Source organism: Phalacrocorax carbo (assembly GCF_963921805.1).
Source record: "Phalacrocorax carbo chromosome 29 unlocalized genomic scaffold, bPhaCar2.1 SUPER_29_unloc_3, whole genome shotgun sequence".
Taxonomy (NCBI): Eukaryota; Metazoa; Chordata; class Aves; order Suliformes; family Phalacrocoracidae; genus Phalacrocorax; species Phalacrocorax carbo.
The window spans coordinates 1-14,455 of NW_026990233.1; the positions used below are offsets into that span (position 1 = coordinate 1).

A 14,455-nucleotide genomic window follows, 5' to 3' on the forward strand; every position below is an offset into this window, starting at 1 on the left:
GGCGAGGAGGGGGTGAGGGGAGGGGCGAGGAGGGGGTGAGGGGAGGGGCGAGGAGGGGGTGAGGGGGGGGGCGAGGAGGGGGGGGAGACCGAGGGGGGGAGGCCCCCCATCCCCCCCAACACTCACAGCCCAGGTGCTCCTCAAACGCCTCAGCCAATTGCGTCAGGAGGGGCGGGAAGGAGGGTGGAAGCTCCACCCCCTCGGTCTTTGGCTCCGCCCCCTTGGCCTTCAGCTCCGCCCCTCCCAGAGACAGCTGGGGCACCCCTGGGGGCAAAGGCAGAGGTGGGGGGGGGCCATCCCGAGCCCCAACCCCCAATAATTACCCGCCATCGGCCCCCCGCAAACACCCCCCAACCCCCCGGGGGATCCCCCACAGCCCCCCCAAGCCTGCAGCAGACCCCCCCGATCACCCCAGACACCCCAAACCTCCCCACAGACCCGCCAAAGCCTGCAATTGCCCCCAGAGCCCCCCAGACCTGTCCCAGACCCCCAATCCCAATGAAACCTTGCTCCAAACCCCCCAGTCACCCCCCAAATCTTCCCCCCAAAGCCCGCAAGTGTCCCCCAGAGCCCCCCAAACGCCTCACCTGCCCCCGGGACGCCCCCCAGCACCCGCAGCAGCGCCCGCACCACGAAGCTGCCGGCTGGGTGCCGCGCGAAGGCCACCAGGTCGTCCCTCACCACCGCCGCCAGCTGCCCCACGGCTCCCTCCACCTGCCCCACGGCTCCTTCCACCTGCCCCACGGCTCCTTCCACCTGCCCCACGGCCTCCCCCAGGGCGGGCAGCACCCTCCCCAGGGCGGCCTCCAGCACCCGAGCCCCCAGCGGGTGCCCTGCCGCCCCCCCCAGCCCTCCCCCCACCAAGGGGGGCAGGAGCACCCCCAGCACCGCGAGGGGGGCGTGGGGCAGCAGCGCCTGCAGCACCCGCGACCCCCCCGGGTCCAGGGCCACCCCCGGCCCCGCTGCCGCTGCCTCCGCCAGCACGTTGGGGGCAAACAGGGCTGCAGGAGAGAGGGGAAAAACAGAGGTTTCCTTTATTCCACCCAAAACGCACAAACAGCCCCGAGGAAACCCCAGGGGCCCCCAAAATACAGCGATTCACCCCAAAGCTCTCAGCGCAGCCCCCCACCCCCCGAAGACCTGCAGAACAACCCCAACTGCGCTGCAGGGTGCTCCAGACCTGCCCCCAGAACCCAAAACCCCCTCAGGGACCCCCACGTCCCGCACAGACCCCTCAGAGTCCTTCTGGATCCACTTACAGACCTCCAAATCCCCCAGTGACGCTGCAATATGTGTCCATGGGCCCCCAAAACCTCTCAGGGAGCCCCCAAACCCCGCACGGATCCTCTAGAGCTACTTACAGACCCCCAAAACCCCTCGTGATGCTGCAATACACGAGCACAGAGCCCCGAGGCCTCTCGGGGAGCTCCCAGATTCCTCACGGACCCCCAGATCCCTCACAGATCCTCCCCCCAAAGCCCCGCACGGATCCCCCCCCTCCCCCAAAGCCCCGCACGGATCCCCCCTCCCCCCAAAGCCCCGCACGGATCCCCCCCCTCCCCCAAAGCCCCGCACGGATCCCCCCTCCCCCCAAAGCCCCGCACGGATCCCCCCCCTCCCCAAAGCCCGCACGGATCCCCCCTCCCCCCCCCAAAGCCCCGCACGGATCCCCCCTCCCCCCCAAAGCCCCGCACGGATCCCCCCTCCCCCCAAAGCCCCGCACGGATCCCACCCCACCCCCAAAGCCCCGCACGGATCCCCCCTCCCCCCCAAAGCCCCGCACGGATCCCACCTCCCCCCCCAAAGCCCCGCACGGATCCCCCCTCCCCACAAAGGCCCGCACGGATCCCCCCTCCCCACAAAGGCCCGCACGGATCCCCCCTCCCCACAAAGGCCCGCACGGATCCCCCCTCCCCACAAAGGCCCGCACGGATCCCCCCTCCCCACAAAGGCCCGCACGGATCCCCCCTCCCCACAAAGGCCCGCACGGATCCCCCCTCCCCACAAAGGCCCGCACGGATCCCCCCTCCCCACAAAGGCCCGCACGGATCCCCCCTCCCCCCCCACAAAGCCCCGCACGGATCCCCCCTCCCCCCCCCAAAGCCCCGCACGGATCCCCCCTCCCCACAAAGGCCCGCACGGATCCCCCCTCCCCACAAAGCCCCGCACGGATCCCCCTCCCCCCCCCACAAAGCCCCGCACGGATCCCCCCTCCCCCCCCCAAAGCCCCGCACGGATCCCCCCTCCCCACAAAGGCCCGCACGGATCCCCCCCCTCCCCCAAAGCCCCGCACGGATCCCCCTCCCCCCCCACAAAGCCCCGCACGGATCCCCCTCCCCACAAAGGCCCGCACGGATCCCCCCCCTCCCCAAAGCCCCGCACGGATCCCCCCTCCCCCCCCCACAAAGCCCCGCACGGATCCCCCCTCCCCCCCCCAAAGCCCCGCACGGATCCCCCCTCCCCACAAAGGCCTGCACGGATCCCCCCTCCCCACAAAGGCCCGCACGGATCCCCCCTCCCCCCCCAAAGCCCCGCACGGATCCCACCACCCCCCCCAAAGGCCCGCACGGATCCCCCCTCCCCACAAAGCCCCGCACGGATCCCCCCTCCCCCCCCAAAGCCCCGCACGGATCCCCCTCCCCCCCCCAAAGCCCCGCACGGATCCCCCCTCCCCCCCCCAAAGCCCCGCACGGATCCCACCACCCCCCCCAAAGGCCCGCACGGATCCCCCCTCCCCACAAAGCCCCGCACGGATCCCCCCTCCCCACAAAGCCCCGCACGGATCCCCCCCCCCCAAAGCCCCGCACGGATCCCCCCCCCCAAAGCCCCGCACGGATCCCCCCTCCCCCCAAAGCCCCGCACGGATCCCCCCTCCCCCCCCAAAGCCCCGCACGGATCCCCCCCCCCCCCCCCGAACCCCTCGTAACGCCACGTAACTCCTGCGGAAACCCCAGATCCCTCAGACCCCCCCAGACTCCCTCACATCCCTTCCACAGTCTTTCTACACCTGCCTCCAGACCCCAAAACCCCTCATGCTGGTGCAACACCCGGTCACAGACCCCCAACCCCCCTCAGGAAGCCCCCAAACCCCTCACGGACCCCCCAAATCCCTCACAGCCGCTCGAGATCAGCTTACAGACCCCCAAACCCCTCAGGGAACCCCCAAGTCCCCCCACAGGTGCACTCACAGACCCCTAAAAACCATCGTGATGCTGCAATACACGTTCCTAGAGGCCCACACCCCTCACAGAGCCCCCCACACCCCTCACAGAGCCCCCCCAAACCCCTCACAGAGGCCCCCCACACCCCTCACAGAGCCCCCCCAACACCCCTCACAGAGCCCCCCACACCCCTCACAGAGCCCCCCACACCCCTCACAGAGCCCCCCCACACCCCTCACAGAGGCCCCCCACACCCCTCACAGAGGCCCCCCACACCCCTCACAGAGGCCCCCACACCCCTCACAGAGCCCCCCCACACCCCTCACAGAGGCCCCCCACACCCCTCACAGAGGCCCCCCACACCCCTCACAGAGCCCCCCACACCCCTCACAGAGCCCCCCCACACCCCTCACAGAGCCCCCCACACCCCTCACAGAGGCCCCCCACACCCCTCACAGAGGCCCCCCACACCCCTCACAGAGCCCCCCCACACCCCTCACAGAGGCCCCCCACACCCCTCACAGAGCCCCCCACACCCCTCACAGAGCCCCCCCCACACCCCTCACAGAGCCCCCCAACACCCCTCACAGAGCCCCCCACACCCCTCACAGAGCCCCCCACACCCCTCACAGAGCCCCCCACACCCCTCACAGAGCCCCCCCCACACCCCTCACAGAGCCCCCCCCCACACCCCTCACAGAGCCCCCCCACACCCCTCACAGAGCCCCCCCACACCCCTCACAGAGCCCCCCCACACCCCTCACAGAGCCCCCACACACCCCTCACAGAGCCCCCCACACACCCCTCACAGAGCCCCCCACACACCCCTCACAGAGCCCCCCCAACACCCCTCACAGAGCCCCCCCACACCCCTCACAGAGCCCCCCACACCCCCCTCACAGAGCCCCCCCACACCCCTCACAGAGCCCCCCCACACCCCTCACAGAGCCCCCCCAACACCCCTCACAGAGCCCCCCACACCCCTCACAGAGCCCCCCACACCCCTCACAGAGCCCCCCCAACACCCCTCACAGCCCCCCAACACCCCTCACAGAGCCCCCCCACACCCCTCACAGCCCCCCAACACCCCTCACAGAGCCCCCCCACACCCCTCACAGAGCCCCCCCACACCCCTCACAGAGGCCCCCCACACCCCTCACAGAGCCCCCCCAACACCCCTCACAGAGCCCCCCCACACCCCTCACAGAGCCCCCCCAACACCCCTCACAGCCCCCCAACACCCCTCACAGCCCCCCAACACCCCTCACAGAGCCCCCCACACCCCTCACAGAGCCCCCCCACACCCCTCACAGAGCCCCCACACACCCCTCACAGAGCCCCCCACACACCCCTCACAGAGCCCCCCACACACCCCTCACAGAGCCCCCCCAACACCCCTCACAGAGCCCCCCCACACCCCTCACAGAGCCCCCCACACCCCCCTCACAGAGCCCCCCCACACCCCTCACAGAGCCCCCCCACACCCCTCACAGAGCCCCCCCAACACCCCTCACAGAGCCCCCCCACACCCCTCACAGAGCCCCCCACACCCCTCACAGAGCCCCCCCAACACCCCTCACAGCCCCCAACACCCCTCACAGAGCCCCCCCACACCCCTCACAGCCCCCCAACACCCCTCACAGAGCCCCCCCACACCCCTCACAGAGCCCCCCCACACCCCTCACAGAGGCCCCCACACCCCTCACAGAGGCCCCCCAACACCCCTCACAGAGCCCCCCCACACCCCTCACAGAGCCCCCCCAACACCCCTCACAGCCCCCCAACACCCCTCACAGAGCCCCCCCACACCCCTCACAGAGCCCCCCCACACCCCTCACAGAGGCCCCCCACACCCCTCACAGAGCCCCCCAACACCCCTCACAGAGCCCCCCCACACCCCTCACAGAGCCCCCCACACCCCTCACAGAGCCCCCCCACACCCCTCACAGAGCCCCCCCACACCCCTCACAGAGCCCCCCCAACACCCCTCACAGAGCCCCCCAACACCCCTCACAGCCCCCCAACACCCCTCACAGAGCCCCCCCACACCCCTCACAGAGCCCCCCACACCCCTCACAGAGCCCCCCCACACCCCTCACAGAGCCCCCCCAACACCCCTCACAGAGCCCCCCCACACCCCTCACAGCCCCCTAAACCCACTTGTGATGCTGCCGTACACGTGCAGAGCCCCAGAAACTCTCAGGGAGCCCCCAAATACCTCACAGCTCCCCCAACCCCCCTCCCAAGCCCTCTGGATCCGCTTAATCACCCCCAGAGCCCCTCATGATGCCGCACTGCACGTGCACAGAGCCCCAAACCCCCTCAGGGACCCCCATCTCCCCTCACAGACCTCACAGAGGCCGCCAAACATTCGCGTGATGCCGCACTACACGTGCGCAGAGCCCCAAAGCCCCTCAGGGACCCCCCCATAGCCCCTCAGGGACCCCCCCAAAGCCCCTCAGGGACCCCCCCCAGAGCCCCTCAGGGACCCCCCCAAAGCCCCTCAGGGACCCCCCCATAGCCCCTCAGGGACCCCCCCAAAGCCCCTCAGGGACCCCCCCAAAGCCCCTCAGGGACCCCCCCCAGAGCCCCTCAGGGACCCCCCCCAGAGCCCCTCAGGGACCCCCCCCAGAGCCCCTCAGGGACCCCCCCAAAGCCCCTCAGGGACCCCCCCCAAAGCCCCTCAGGGACCCCCCCAAAGCCCCTCAGGGACCCCCCCATAGCCCCTCAGGGACCCCCCCAAAGCCCCTCAGGGACCCCCCCCAAAGCCCCTCAGGGACCCCCCCAAAGCCCCTCAGGGACCCCCCCAGAGCCCCTCAGGGACCCCCCCCAGAGCCCCTCAGGGACCCCCCCCAAAGCCCCCTCCCGGATCCCCCGCCCCTCACCGAGCTCCTCGGGGCTCAGCCCCTCCCGCAGCGTCTCCAGGGCCCGTCGGAAATACCCGGCGGCGTCGGGCTCCAGCCGCGGCCCCGGGCCGGTCCCGGCGCCCCCCCGGGCCGCGCCCCCGCGCCGGAGCCCCATGGCGGAGCAGCGGCCGCCGCTTCCCGGGCCGCGCGGCGGAAGGGAACCGCGGGGCCTGGCCCGCGCCGGCCGCCGTAGGGGGAGGGCTGGGGGGGGCCGAGGGGGGGGCGGGCTGGCGGGAAGATGGCGGCGCCCGGGTGCCTCGTTGTGTCCCGGCGTGCCCCGCGGCGCCGCCCTCTCCCGGCAGCCCCCGCGCGCAGGCCCCGCCCACCCCGCTCCGGGTCCGGGTCCGGGTCCGCGTCCGCTCGCGCCGGAGCCCCGCGCTGAGCCCCGCCCGCCGGGACGCCATGGTGAGACCCCCAGTGCCCCCCAGTGCCCCCCAGTGCCCCCCCAGTGCCTCCCAGTGCCTCCCCAGTGCTTCCCAGTACCCTCCCAGTGCCCTCCCAGTGCCCCCCCAGTGCTTCCCAGTGCCCCCCCAGTGCCCCCCAGTGCTTCCCAGTGCCCCCCAGTGCCTCCCAGTGCCCCCCAGTGCTTCCCAGTGCCCCCCCAGTGCTTCCCAGTGCCTCCCCAGTGCTTCCCAGTGCCCCCCCAGTGCTTCCCAGTGCCCCCCCAGTGCCCCCCAGTGCTTCCCAGTGCCCCCCCAGTGCTTCCCAGTGCCTCCCAGTCCCTCCCAGTGCCTCCCAGTCCCTCCCAGTGCCCCCCCAGTGCTTCCCAGTGCCCCCCCAGTGCCTCCCAGTGCCTCCCAGTGCCCCCCCAGTGCTTCCCAGTGCCCTCCCAGTGCCTCCCAGTGCCTCCCAGTGCCTCCCAGTGCCTCCCAGTGCCTCCCAGTACCCTCCCAGTGCCTCCCCAGTGCTTCCCAGTGCCTCCCAGTGCCCCCCCAGTGCCTCCCAGTACCCTCCCAGTACCCTCCCAGTGCCCCCCCAGTGCTTCCCAGTGCCCCCCCAGTGTCTCCCAGTACCCTCCCAGTGCCCCCCCAGTGCCCCCGCAGTGCTTCCCAGTGCCCCCCCAGTGCCTCCCAGTACCCTCCCAGTGCCCCCCAGTGCTTCCCAGTCTGTCCCAGTGCCCCCCCAGTACCTTCCCAGTACCCTACCAGTGCTTCCCAGTCTGTCCCAGTGCCCCCCAGTGCTCCCAGTGCCCCCTGGTCCATCACAGTACACCCCCAAGTACCCCCTAGTCTGTTCCAGTGCTCCCCAGTCCTCTCCAAGTGCTTCCCAGTACCCTCCCAGTGACTCCCAGTCCGTCCCAGCACCCCTTTCACTGCTTCCCAGTGCCTCCCAGTGCCCCCCTCACTGCTTCCCTATGCTTCCCCGTGCCCTTCCAGTACTTCCCAGTGCCTCCTAGTCCATCCCAGTACCCCCCCAAGTACTCCCCAGTCTGTCCCAGTGCTCCCCAGTAGCGACCCAGTGACTCCCAGTGCTTCCCAGCCCATCCCAGTACCCTCCCAGTGCCCCCCTCACCACTTCCCAGTCTGTCCCAGTGACCCCCCCAGTGCTTCCCAGAGCCCTTCCAGTACCTCCCGGTGCCTTCCAGTGCCCCCCCCAGTGCTTCCTAGTGCTCCCCAGTCCTCTCCCAGTGCCTCCCAGTCTGTCCCAGTGACCTCCCAGTACCCTTCCAGTGCTTCCCAGTCCATGCCAGTGCCCTCCCAGTGCCCCCCCAGTGCTTCCCAATCCTGTCCTGTTGCCCTCCCAGTGTACCCCAGCTGTAACCCAGAGCCCCCCAGTCCTGTCCCAGTGTATTCCCAGTGCCTGCCAGTCGCTTCCCAGGGACTCCCAGTCCTGTCCCAGTTGCATCCCAGTGCCCCCCCCAGCCCCATCCCAGTGCCATCTCGGGGCATCCCAGTGCCCCCCAGTCCCATGCCAGTCCCATCCCATTGCCTCACAATGCCTCCCAGTGCTTCCCAGTCCTATTCCAGTGCACCCCAGCCCCATCCCAGTCCCCTCTCTGTGGCTCCCACTCTTCTCCCAGTATGTGCCTAAGTGACCCCCAGAGCCCCCCAGTCCCTCCCTGTCCCCCCCAGTGACCCACAGAGCTCACCAGTCCCCCTCAGGGACTCCAGTGCCCCCCAGTCCCCTCCCAGTGCCCCCCCCAGTGCTTCCCAGTCTGTCCCAGTGCCCCCCCCCAGTGACCCCATTCCCTCCCAGTGCCCTCCCAGTGACCCCAGTCCCCCCCCCCAGCACGGCCGCCTGAAGACCCGCCCCCCGGACGCCGCCCGCCGCCGCCAGCGGGAGGAGAAGCTCCGCCTCTACCGCTCGGCCATGGCCACCCTGCTGGAGAAGGTGACCCCTGACCCCTGACCCCTGACCCCAACCCGGGGGGGGAGGGGGTGCGTGACCCCTTAGGCACATCCCTACCGGTGCGTGCGGGGGGTGGCCCCTGTCTGGGGTGACCCCGACCCCGGGTGACCCCTGACCCCCAGCGGGCGCGGGGGGAGCTGGATGCGGAGGTGCTGGCGCTGACGGGCACCGTCCTGGCGGCCAACCCCGACGTGGGAACCTGCTGGAACCTGCGCCGCTGCGCCCTGCCCCCCGCCACCGCCGACTGGTGCGTACTGGGGGCGCTGGGAGGGGAGCGGGGGGCGCGGGGAGGGGACGGGGGGCGCTGGGAGGGGACTGGGGGGCGCTGGGAGGGGACTGGGGGCGCTGGGAGGGACTGGGGGGCGCTGGGAGGGGACTGGGGGGCGCTGGGAGGGGACTGGGGGGCGCTGGGAGGGGACTGGGAGGTTACTGGGAGGGGCTCTGGCGGCACCGGGGGGCACTGGGAGGTTACTGGGAGGGGCTCTGGCGGCACCGGGGGTCGCTGGAAGGGGAGCGGGGGGCGCGGGGAGGGGAGCGGGGGGCGCTGGGAGGGACTGGGGGGCGCTGGGAGGGGACTGGGGGCACTGGGAGGTTACTGGGAGGTGCTCTGGCGGCACTGGGGGGCACTGGGGCAGGGTCTCTGGGCAGCGGGAGGTTGCTGCACCGGTGCTGGGGCGGGGGGGCACTGGGAGGAACTGGGCTGTACTGGTGCGTGCGCAGGGTGCCGGCGGAGCTGGCCTTCGTCGGGGCGTGCCTGGGCGTGAACCCCAAGTCGTACGGGGCGTGGCACCACCGGGGCTGGGTGCTGCGCCACGCCCCCGCGCCCCGCCCCGCCCCCGCCGAGCGCGCCCTCTGCGACCGCCTGCTGGCCGCCGACCCCCGCAACTGTGAGCGCCAACTGGGACGTACTGGGCGGCACTGGGGGGCCCGGGGGGCGGTGGGGGGACGCACGGGGCGCCGGCAGGGCGTTAAGGCCTGGGTTTGTGTCCCAGGGAGCGCTGGTTTGTGCTGGCTGGGGGCCGGGGGAGGGGTGGAGGCACTGGTCTGTACTGGGATGCGCTGGGAGGAGGGTTGGAGGCTGTTGGGAAGCTCGTGGGAGCAGAGGGGTCTGTGCTGGGAGGGCGCTGGGGGCTGCTGGGCTGTACTGGGAGGGAGTTTTGGGGGTGCCGGGCCGTAGCGGCGCAAAGCTGGGGCGTGCTGGGCTTACTGGTTTATGCTGGGAACTGGTGGGAGAGGTTTGGGGGGGTCTTGGGGCCACTGGTGAGAGAGTTTTGGGGGCGCAGGGCTTACTGGTTTGTGCTGGGAGGCGGCGTGAGAAAGCGCGGGGGGCGTCGGGCTCTGCTGGGAGCGGGCCTGGGGGTGCTAAAGCTTACTGGTTTATACTGGGAGCGAGCGGCGCGGGGCTGGGGGGCCCGGGGGCCGCACCAGCACGCGCCGGTCCTTACCGGGGCCCCCCCAGTCCACGCGTGGGAGCACCGGCGGGCGCTGGCGGCCGAGGAGGACCCCGAGGCCGAGCTGGCCTTCGCCGGGGCCCTGCTCAGCCGCGACTTCTCCAACTTCTCCGCGTGGCACCACCGGGGCCGGCTGCTGGCGCCCGCCCGGGCACCGGGGTCCCCCGCGGGCGGGGCCGGGGCGCTGCCGCCCCCCCGCCTCCGGGAGGGTGAGTGCACACCCCCCCCCCCCCCGCCGAAACCCCACGGGGGGCCCCCGCGCCACGCCGCGGCCCCCGGGGGCGCTGGGGGTCCCCCCCGGGATATTGGGGTCCCCCCCGTGACTGCCTGCCCCCCCCCCCCGCCCCGCCGCCGGCAGAGCTGGAGCTGGTGCAAAACGCCGTCTTCACGGACCCCAATGACCAGAGTGCCTGGGTCTACCTGCGCTGCATCCTCTCCCGCGGTACGCCGGGGTCCCCCCGCACCCCCCGGTGCCCCCCCGGTGCCCCCCGCATGCCGGGCCCCCCCTCTGAACCCCCGGCTGCCCCCGCAGCCTCCCCCCCGCCGAGGATTCTCTGTCTCTACGTCAACCGGGAGGACGCGACGCTGGCGGTGACCTTCTCCCGGCCTGTCGTGGTGAGCCCGGACCCCTGGGGTCCCCCCCAGTCCCCTGGGTAACCCCCCGACACCAGGGTCCCCCCCCAATCCCCTGGGTGACTCCCAGTCCCCTGGGTGCCCCCCCAAACCCCTGGGTCCCTCCTGGCACCCCTGGGTGCCCCCCCAAGCCCCATGGTGACTCCCCAAACCCCTGGGTCCCTCCTGGCACCCCTGGGTGCCCCCCCAAGCCCCTGGGTCCCTCCTGGCACCCCTGGGTGCCCCCCCAAGCCCCTGGGACACCTCCCCAGTCCCCTGGGTGACTCCCCAAACCCCTGGGTCCCTCCTTGTACCCCTGGGGCCCCTCCTCAAACCCCTGGGTGCCCCCCCCAACCTCTGGGACCCCCCCCAAACCCCTGGGTCCCTCCTTGCACCCCTGGGTGCCCCCCCAGACCTCTGGGTCCCCCCTGATGCCGGACGCGGGGTCCTGCAGGTCGGAGCGGCGAGGTCAGGTCTGACGGTGACGATGGATGGCTCCACCCTGGAAGGGGCGTGGCGCTCGGGGGAGGGGCGGCCACGCCCCAGCCACACCTGGGTATCCACCCGGACGACCGGGACCCCCGGTGTGGGGGAGGGGAGGATCCCCCCAGACGCCGGGGTCCTCGGGAGGGGCAGCATCGGGGTCCCCAGGAGGGGGAGGGGCACCACTGGGGTCCCGGGGAGGGGGAGGGGTGCTGTGGGGGTCCCCCCTCCCGAACGCCGGGGTTCCTTGACGGGAGCGGCAGCTCTGTGACCTCCCCTTCCCTGACCTGGCTCCGCCCCCTGCCCGGCCCCGCCTCCACTTCCGGGTCACCTGGGAGCCTGACCCCGCCCACCGTGAGGTGACACTCCTCCCAGGTAGGAAGCCACGCCTCCTTTTCCATTGAGCCGCTCCACTTCAAACCCCGCCTTCCTCCAACCACGCCCTTCTCTCCTAGATGAGAACGAGGCATGGTGGCAGGAGCCAATCGTAGCCCGGGAGCTCTTCTGGTAAGCCCCGCCCCACTTCCATAAGCCACACCCCTTTCCTGAAGCTCCACCCACTCACCACTTTGAGCTCTACCCTCACAATGAGGTGCCGCCCCTTTAAGGCCTCCCTGGTGGCCACGCCCCATTCGGCTTGGCTCCTCCCATTGTGCCAAGCACCGCCCACCCTCTGTGGCCACACCCTCTTGGTTAAGCCCCTCCCCTGGGCGCTGTGTTCTGCCCCCCCCCCCCTTACGGCTCTACCCTGGGGGGCTAAGCCCCGCCCCCTGTGGGGTAGACCACGCCCCCGAGCTAAGCCACGCCCCCAGGCCCGAGGTGGGCGTGGCCGAGGCGTCGGTGCTGGAGGCGCAGGTGGAGATGTGCCGGGAGCTGCTGGAGCTGGAGCCCCGCAGCCGGGGTGAGCCCCCCCTCCCCGCCCCGTGTCCCCCCCCCCCGCCCCGAGCCCCGGGGTCCCCCCACCCCCCTGGGCCCCCCCCGGGCCCCCCCCCGGGCGCCCCTGACGCGGTGCGGCAGGCTGCCTGCTGACGCTGGTGCTGCTGCTCTCGGCCCTGGACCCGCTGGCGCACGAGGAGGAGACGCGGCGCTGCCTGCGCGGCCTCCAGGTGGGCGGGGCGCGGGGGGCGGGCGGGGCCGGGCGGGGCGGGCGGGGCCCGACGTGAACCCCACCTCCCCCCCGCCCCCCACCCCAGGAGGCGGACCCGCTGCGGAGCGGCTTCGTGTCCGACGTGGCCTCGCGGGCGGAGGCGGCCGTGGGCGTGCTGCGGCGGGAGGCGGGGCCTGACGGGGCCGTCTGGCTCCGCCTCCCCAGGAAGGTAGGGGCGGGGCCGGGGGCGGGGCTAATGGGGCTCAGTGGGAGGATCGTGGGGCGGGAGGGGCTTACGGGGGTGGGGCTCAATGGGGAGGTTTAAAGGGGGTTGGGGCGTGAGGAGGTGTGGCCTTTGGGTGGGTGGGGCATAATAGGATGGGGTACGAGGAGCTTGAGGAGGCGTGGTTTGGGGGAGGGGCTTAAAGCAGAGGAGTTGGGAGTGGGGGCGGGGGGCGTGGCCGCAGAGCTGTGGCCCCGCCCCTTTCCCATCCGGCCCCGCCCCCAGGGGCTGACGTCGCTGCCGCTGCTGGAGCACATGGTGCTGGTGACACACCTCGACCTGGCCGGGAACAGCCTTGGGGGGCTCCCCCCCGCCCTGGGGGGGCTGCGGCGCCTGCAGGTGGGCCCTGCCCGTGGGGGGAGGGGCTGCAGAGGGGACCCCACCCGTAGGGGAGGGGCGGGGGGTGGACCCCGCCCTCGGGAGGGAGGGCCTGCGGAATGACCCCGCCCTTGGGGGGGGACACGGGGTTCCGGGGGGGGGGTGACCCTGCCCTCAGGGAGGGGGGGTCTGGGGGTCCCCAAGGGTGCGGCTCACCCACCCCTCCCCCCACAGGTGCTGGACGTGTCCCACAACAAGGTCACGACCCTGCAGGGGCTCCCGCCCCTCCCCCGCCTGGAGGAGCTGCGTCTCGATGGCAACCGTATCTGGGGGCGGGGCTTGCCGGGGGCGGGGCTGGAGGGGTGGGGAGGGGCTTAGGGGCTGGGGTGGAGCTGGGGGTGAAAAGTGGGGGTTAATGGGGTGGGGCCGGGTGGGCGGGGCACAACCGATGGTGGTATGCGGTGGGGCTGAATGGGGAGGGGCTTGTTTGGGGAGGGGTGGGGCTGGTGTGTACAGGGAGGAGTTCATGGGGAGGGCGGGGCCTAAAGGGGGTGGAGCTCATGAGAGGCATGGACACGAGGGTGGGAGGGGTTTCATTGGGTGGGGCCAAGGCAGTGGGCAGGGTGTGTCCTCCTTGACTCCACCCCTTCCAGCCATAAGCCACGCCTTGGCCCTGGCCCCATTGGCCACCTGCCCCCGGCTGGCTCATCTGCGATTGGCCGAGACGCCCCTGGCTGCCACGCCTGAGGCCGCCGCCCACCTGGCTCAGCTCCTCCCCCACGTCGATGTTGCCCTTGTCTGATTGGCCGGTGCCTGGAGCTCCGCCCACACCGCCCCACTGCTGTTGATTGCCCCCCATGGCTTTGCCCCGCCCCTTAAAGGGGGTTTCTAATAAAGTGATATCACAAGGGCGGGGCTTATGACTGGGGGTGGGGCTGGGGGTGTCTCGGGACCCGCAGAGGCTCCCAGCCGCACGTCCGGCTCTCCCAGTCCCTCCCCAGTTGCTTCATCGGGGCCAAGCCCCGAACCGCCGCCCCGCTTGCGCCATCGCCGGGCGGGGCCCCGGCACCTCCCGGGCACCCCAAACCGCAGGGGGGCGGGGCGGGGGGCGGGGCAGCGGCAGGACCCGTTCGGCTGCGCTCCCCCGCCCCGGGGGCGGCTGCGTCAGCCCGGCCCTGCCAAAAAGTGAGCCTGGCCTGCCCTGCAGCCCCTTCCCTTGCCAAATAACGAGCCGCTCCGGGAACGCCTTCCCTGTCAAATTGTGATCCGCACCCAGAGGTGCCCCCCGGCCAAATAGTGAGCCGCACCTGCCAAATAGTGAGTACTCCCTGCCCCGGGGTGCGCCCTGCCCCGTAGGGCCCCCTTGCTAAATAGTGAGTTGGCAGCCCTGCCCCATAGTTCACCTGCTGGTGACCCTAGATCGCTGCCCCATAGCGTCCCCATGCCAGATACTGAGCCAGTGCCCCACCCCATGACAGCCCCCCTTGCCACATCGTGAGCTATTGCCGTGCTCAATGGCAGCCCCCCTTGCCAGATAGTGAGCTATCGCCTTGCTCCATGGCAGCCCCCTGCTGCATAGTGAGCCATCGACCTGCTTGATGGCAGCCCCCATTGCAACATAGTGAGCCAGTGCCCCACCCCGTGGCAGCCCCCCACCACATAGTGAGCCATGGCCCCGCTCCATGGCAGTCCCCCCTTGCCACATAGTGAGGCATTACCCCACCCCATGGCAGCCCCCCCTGCCACATAGTGAGCTATTGCCCCACCCCATGGCAGCCCCCCCCGCCACATAGTGAGCCAGTGCC

The 14,455-nt window shown here is 71.8% G+C and overlaps 2 protein-coding genes across 2 annotated transcripts; one reads left to right on the forward strand and one right to left on the reverse strand.

The window, feature by feature from the left end:
- Nucleotides 1-72: 72 nt before the first annotated feature.
- On the reverse strand, nt 73-6,309 carry NOP9 (NOP9 nucleolar protein; the record flags this gene model as incomplete). The annotated part of the gene is made up of 3 exons (XM_064439688.1): nt 6,047-6,309; nt 588-1,001; nt 73-264 (listed from the first exon to the last, which is right to left on the reverse strand). Coding segments are annotated over exons 1-3 (742 nt in total), but the record flags the coding sequence as incomplete, so codon positions are not given.
- A 43-nt stretch (nt 6,310-6,352) lies between these two features.
- Nucleotides 6,353-13,560, forward strand: RABGGTA (Rab geranylgeranyltransferase subunit alpha). Its single transcript, XM_064439690.1, has 16 exons — nt 6,353-6,472; nt 8,297-8,398; nt 8,539-8,663; nt 9,137-9,303; nt 9,876-10,076; nt 10,226-10,309; nt 10,400-10,482; nt 10,934-11,035; nt 11,226-11,337; nt 11,418-11,469; nt 11,775-11,863; nt 11,980-12,068; nt 12,156-12,278; nt 12,558-12,671; nt 12,885-12,972; nt 13,304-13,560. Exons 1-16 carry the CDS (start codon nt 6,470-6,472, stop codon nt 13,450-13,452), a joined length of 1,683 nt encoding a protein of 560 aa, XP_064295760.1. The 5' UTR covers nt 6,353-6,469; the 3' UTR covers nt 13,453-13,560.
- Nucleotides 13,561-14,455: the final 895 nt, after the last annotated feature.

What these genes read in the sequence shown, in the direction of transcription:
- RABGGTA (XM_064439690.1), top strand. An exon ending in CCCCCCGCCACCGCCGACTG is followed by an intron (nt 8,664 to 9,136) that starts GTGCGTACTGGG and finishes GTGCGTGCGCAG; the next exon opens with GGTGCCGGCGGAGCTGGCCT. An exon ending in GGCTCCGCCTCCCCAGGAAG is followed by an intron (nt 12,279 to 12,557) that starts GTAGGGGCGGGG and finishes CCCCGCCCCCAG; the next exon opens with GGGCTGACGTCGCTGCCGCT.